Source organism: Pristis pectinata, chromosome 12 (genome assembly GCF_009764475.1).
Source record: "Pristis pectinata isolate sPriPec2 chromosome 12, sPriPec2.1.pri, whole genome shotgun sequence".
NCBI lineage: Eukaryota > Metazoa > Chordata > Chondrichthyes > Rhinopristiformes > Pristidae > Pristis > Pristis pectinata.
In genome coordinates this window covers 17,091,730-17,097,729 of record NC_067416.1, presented here as the reverse complement: position 1 = coordinate 17,097,729, position 6,000 = coordinate 17,091,730, and the positions used below count along the sequence as shown (strand labels likewise).

Here is a 6,000-nt window from a genome sequence, read left to right as displayed (position 1 = left end):
AAGTAGTTATTTATCCTGTGCAATTCACGTACCTTAACATTCATTAATACCTTACAACATAACTGCGCTCTATCTCAGAGGTTTGCGATAATCAATACGAGGAAGACACCATTAAAATTGATAGGCATAGAGAAAAAACCAAACGTCATTACCAGTTTGGGCTTTTATTTCCCCCCCTCAAACCCGGAAGTAAGCAATAACCGTTTTACTCCCCACAACACGTGGAGTGCAAATCTGATTTACCAAATATAGTCGCACAAAGAAAAATGGGAATTTGCCGATCAAAGATCAAAGTGCCAACAACTCCACCTCGAATCCCTCCTCCACTATTAGTCCTCTTACAGAACATCAATTTTTCACACATCAATGATGGCTTAATAATAGTTGAAAGACAGTTGCAGAAGGATGCAAATCTTGCCTTTGTCTTTGTAATGCTTTATAATGTGCATGTGCTGATTTAATATAGCTAAGTAAAAAGCGATCCCTTTTGTATTAGGGCTGCAGAGGCGTTAGTAATCGCCCGAATCAAAGGAGATGGAGAGATGTTAATTCCCCGTACAGTTTATACACAGCATGCTCATTTGATGCACCAACACATTTCATTCATAAGCTGGTCTAATAAAAGGGCAGAAAATAAATAATTGACCGTCACATAAATATTTGAAACAAAAATTGTGTAAAAATAGTGGTTATGCAATGTCTAGAAGGTATTGAGTATGTTGTGTTTTTGTATTATTAATTTCTTTAGAAATTAATCTGTTTTCAAATAAATTAACCAACTGTGTGCGAACTACCTGATAATATTATTTTAATCTTTTTTTCTTTAGGCGGTTCACAGTAACTGTGTAAGATGCAAAACGCTGCATATTCATACCACTGTATTTGAAACAATCTCTTATATTAAGCTGCTGAGAGTGTTCTTGCGATGTTATTGGACACACCTTAGTGCGAATGAACTTCAATATTTCTGTTAATATTAAGGTTATATCTATACGGGTCTGTTAAACTCGAAATTCGGCACGATCCAAAGTTTCCGTTTAAAAAAAAATCCTTATCACTTCTGGTATACTGTTAAAATTACTATTAGTACAGAGGCGCATATTCGTGAAAATGTTAAAGTCACTATTTATGTGGTTTTGGCAGTTACGCGGTAATAGCGGTAATAGATTACAATACTTCGTGTCAAAGAGGTTGTTGCACACTTAATAACTCCTCGATATTTACAAATACAATGCATTTCAGTTCAATTACATATTAATTATTATTGCTGCTTTTAAATGGTTTTGTGTTGATTAGCACATGCAGTTAGAGATCTGGTCAAGTCGGGGACTTAACACACAGATGAAGATGTGCCAGTTTAAAAACAACCGCTTGATTCACCATATGTATATAAAAAGATCGATTGCTAGTAAGGCTAAGGCAGCATGTTGCAATAAAAAAAATCTAGGAGCCCTTGATGGGTTGATGGAAAAACTGGAGCAAAAGTTAAGATGATCAAAACAGAGCAGAGCAAAGAAAAATACATAAAAAAAATTGAGGAAATCAAGTTCAAGGGCTTTTGATTATCACTAAAAAAACCTCAGCCAGCCCCTCTCCCTCTCTCTGTGTTCCCTTTTAATTTATTTATGCAGACGTCATGGAAGTCCCTCCTCATTACTCGATACGCATTGCCCTCTTGTGCATCTCATTAGTTTGCAAGCGGGACAGTCTGTGGAGCTTTTCCTGTCAATCAAAGTGTCAATCAAACAGCGGCGAGCCTTTGAAGTGGAGCAGCCGCCGCCGAGTCTGCAACAACTTCACTCCGAGCAGGAGAGCTAGCTCCTCGGCGTGCATTCACTAACAATTACCGCTCCTGCAATTTATTTACTTACTCCCAGACAGCGAGGGGGGCAAGAAGAAGAAGGAAAAGAAGAAGAAAGAGAGAGAAAAAGAAATCATACTTGCGACGGATTAACAACCCCCTCCTCCTCCTCCCCACTCCTTTTCCCCCCTCTCCGAACGAGTTGCAGCAAGTCGATCACTTTATAAAAAGGGAAAAAAAAGGGGGCATTTTAAAAACAAAATTAAAGATGCCGCAGCTCAACAGCGGTGGCGGCGACGATCTAGGGGCCAATGATGAAATGATCTCTTTTAAAGATGAAGGGGAGCAGGAAGAAAAGATCTCGGAAAATGCTTCTGCAGAAAGGGATTTAGCAGACGTCAAGTCTTCATTAGTAAACGAGTCAGAGACCAACCAAAACAGTTCATCAGACTCCGAGGTAAGGAGCAAAGCTCTTGTTTATGTTTTTTAAAATATTATGTGAGGGAAGAGAAAGTGTGTGTGTGTGTCGGGGGGGGGGGGGGCTCATTAATAGTTGCAACACCCACAAAAAAATCTCCACCTCATACTTTGTAGGCGTGAAATTGTGTATTTATCTGTTTTATTTCACCAGTTTTTAAAAGAAAAACAATCTTACAACCCGATGATCTGTGCTAAATAATCGCAACTCTTGTTTCTCTCTCTCTGGCCATCCACCATGTTCCTCTCAGGCGGAAAGGCGGCCGCCGCCTCGGCATTCAGAAACTTTTCGGGACAAGTCCAGGGAGAGTTTAGAAGAAGGTGAGTTGTTTGTGAGGGGAAAAAAAAGGAAAAAATGATTTTATTTTTGTTTGTTTTGCTAAATTTCTTTTAACTATTATTCTCTCGCTGAGGCGAGAGCGGCTACTTTTTTTTGAACATTCCTCTTGTTGTTTAAAAAAAAGTGAGAAAAAGTTTTGATCCCTAACTTTGTTTCTCTCTCTCTTATTCCCCGCCATGTTTCTTGACCGAGAAGCAAAGAGGCAAGATGGAGGAAGTCTGTTCAAGGGCCCACCATATCCCGGCTATCCTTTCATTATGATTCCTGACCTGGCAAGTCCTTACCTCCCCAATGGATCTTTATCTCCCAGCGCAAGGACGGTAGGTTGTGCATTAATTTTTTTAAAAAAAGAAGCCTCATTTTTTAAAAAAAAAGTTTTGTGTTTGATTTCCAGGATATTTTTTAAAAGAAAAACACAAGTTTTTTCCCCTTTTTTAATGAGCACAGTGTTGCTTTCCCCACCCCTCCTTTGCCACGTTTCTCCTCATATTTTAGGGAAAGGAGACTGGAAAGCATTTATTTAAAAAAATCCCCCCCCCCCTTCCTCCAAAAATATTAGCTGAAAACTTATTTTTGATGCTCTGGTGACTTTTTTTGACTAGTGTTGGCAGAGCCCATGAGCGCTGGGTACTTGTGGAGGAGTGCAGGAATTTTTGGGTGCAAAATAACGGCCCCCCCCTCCTCAATCTTGGTTCAACAAGTGGATGTTGTTCAGCTTTCTTCTGTCAATTGCCACTTTCAGTCTAGTTTATTTCGGGGTCTTTTTTTTTCAGTAATCACTTTTTTGTCTTCTCTTTTTCCCCCACACAGGAAAATCCTGTGTTTTTATTTCTGCAAACTGATTGATTGGGGGGGGGGGAGCGTGTTTTTGAAAAGGGACAGCTTTTGTTAAGTCATTACAGTAATTTGTTAGAAAGCGACTTCGGAATTTTTTTCCCAGTGTATAGGACTCCGTTGCACCAGTTTGCTTTTGTTATCGTGGCATTCCGATTAAGGGAGTCAGACCTTTTTGTCAAACCTTAACTGTGCTGGAAATTTACAGGTCATCGTGCAATACAATGGGAGTCTCAGCGGGATATTACTCTTGCGATTGGGGCTAATTTGCTAGACTGGATGGGCTTTATGTCTCGTCCCAGTTCACCTCTACGATCTCTCGAACTGTCAGCTCCCGTGAAATACCATCAGAGTCACGTGAAATAAACTAGGGGAAACTTTGATACTTTTTGACAAGAGGCACTGAACAGTGAAACTGCCCTCCTGGACTTGAAATCTTCGTCGCATAGATGCACAGCATTTTTATTTACAAGTTAGGCTCCTTCTTTCTCTCCCCTCGCCTTTCCTAATCTGACGTTTCAAATTAAATCCACGTGTTGGATTCAAGAAGGGGGTGAAGATGTTTACAGAGAGTGATTCTGAATCTGCCATTCTATGAAAGTCTGGTTCCGTTGGTTACAGTGGTGAAATCTGTGCTCATTCTGTTGACTCATTTTATATTTAGACCAAAATGGCAACTTTCAAAATGACTCGAATTTCTCCTTCGTAAGACTTAATTTGAACTGCTTTGTTAATAAAATTTTTGGACTTGTGTTAAAGTGTGTTAACTTTACTGTAGCTACAGATCAATTGATTTTATTTTTGCCAGATGCAGTTTTCCATACTGAATAGTAATTTGAGACATTTAGAATTTTTTCTTTGCAACTGAATGGACAGATTTTTGAAGTTGCCAACAGAACTGATGAGATACATGTTGCTAGCCATTCTAGTTCATTTAAAATATGTGGGATAGATTTTCAAATAAAATGATAATTCAATTAGCTTGCTCCAACATTGTTTAATATGCAGTTCTTAAAGTTTAATAACTGAGTTGAAAATAATTATTTAAGATTTAAAGGGATTACAGCAGAATTGTAGTAGAACAGAAAACATCCTAGAAGTAAAAATGTATGATGTTTGGTTGGTTTTAGAAAGGTTTTAGAGCTTGTATAGTGTTGGTTTAAGAATGCATGGTTTAGAAATAAATACCTTTTAGCTCCACTAATAATTTGGTTAGCTTGCCAGGTATTCTTGTACACTGAAGTCTAATGTTCTGGACCACATGCAGAAGCACATGGAGATTTTTGAAAATTGCAGCACAGACCTGATGCCATTTGGTAGACCAGCATCTACTGGAGTGCATCAAGTACAGAAGCACTACAGACCTTTGTTTGAAATTTCCATGTGTACTTAAATTGCAGGCTTTATGCGTGCAGTTTCTTTTGAATAATGTATTAGCTTGAATTACTCTACTATAGCCCAGCAAGTAGTAACAATTAAAAATGTCTAGTTCTGGAATTGTCAGTACATGGTGGGGTGGGGGGGCAGTGTTGACTGGAACTAGGTGAGAAATTATTACTGTATATTTAGTTTTGTAATTTAGGTGTTGTCGTAATGTGTTTAGTGCTAGTTTTCAATCAGGGTTACAAAGTTCCAGCATGGGACTGTGGACTAAAAATGAAAGGAAACCAAATAATATCCATTTCTGAAAATTGTATGGCTATTTTACATTGTGATGGTTTTTCATTACAGTGCAGAATTATTTATCATTGCACAGTTCTTGTTTTAACCAAGAGCAAAACAAAAATGCTCATGATATTGAATTGACAGCTGTTCTGGTCCTTTTGAGTTTGAAGATTTGTGTGTCATATACATCACCGGCAGTTAGAGTAATTTTCAAATAATCTTAACTATATTTACAAGGGTCCTGTCAGCCACCATTTCTGAGACCTTTTCATTACGTGTACTGGTGTCTGACTGCAAGTTAGATCAAATAACATTTATTGTTTTGCTCTGATATGTTTGTTGCTGACCTTTTAAATGCATTTATAGATGACATCAATTACTTTTTTTTGCATGCTTCAGAAGAAATTAAAGTATATTATGGATAGTCATTTTCAAATGGTGACCAAGGATGTTTCAAAATAAACTTATGGAAATTAGAAATAATTAGTCTGTACTGTTACATACCTTTTTTGGAAATGCAGCTCGGGCAAGTTGAATTGAAAATGAAACAATATTGATTGGTGCAGAAATTTGTTACCTCCTCTGCTTTTGAGGTTAAGTTGCTGTAGAAGTGGTCTACAAATGTGTTTTCATTTTTTTTGGTCTCTGCATCTTGACAAGAAAATACTTCAAAGATTATTATGCGAGTATGTGTAGCACTTTATCTTAGCCGGTTATTCTTTCTGCAGTAAGGATATTCTGTAAATTCTCCTTTCAAAGTAGAACCTATTTTAATAGAAGCTATTTTAAAAAGTGTTGTGGATGATTCCTGTCTGCAAGGCACTTTTTTTTTTGAACACTTGATACAAGCAGCTGTAATTGTTATGCTGTGTATGTTTCCAAA

The 6,000-nt window shown here is 37.8% G+C and overlaps 1 protein-coding gene across 1 annotated transcript in view; it reads left to right on the top strand.

Moving 5' to 3' along the window:
- Positions 1-1,763: 1,763 nt before the first annotated feature.
- Positions 1,764-6,000, top strand: part of tcf7l2 (transcription factor 7 like 2) — a 159,052-nt gene continuing 154,815 nt past the window's right edge. The window contains 3 exon segments of the mRNA XM_052027216.1: positions 1,764-2,258; positions 2,530-2,599; positions 2,814-2,938. Of these exon segments, the coding sequence (XP_051883176.1) occupies positions 2,070-2,258; positions 2,530-2,599; positions 2,814-2,938 (384 nt within the window). The 5' untranslated portion in view covers positions 1,764-2,069.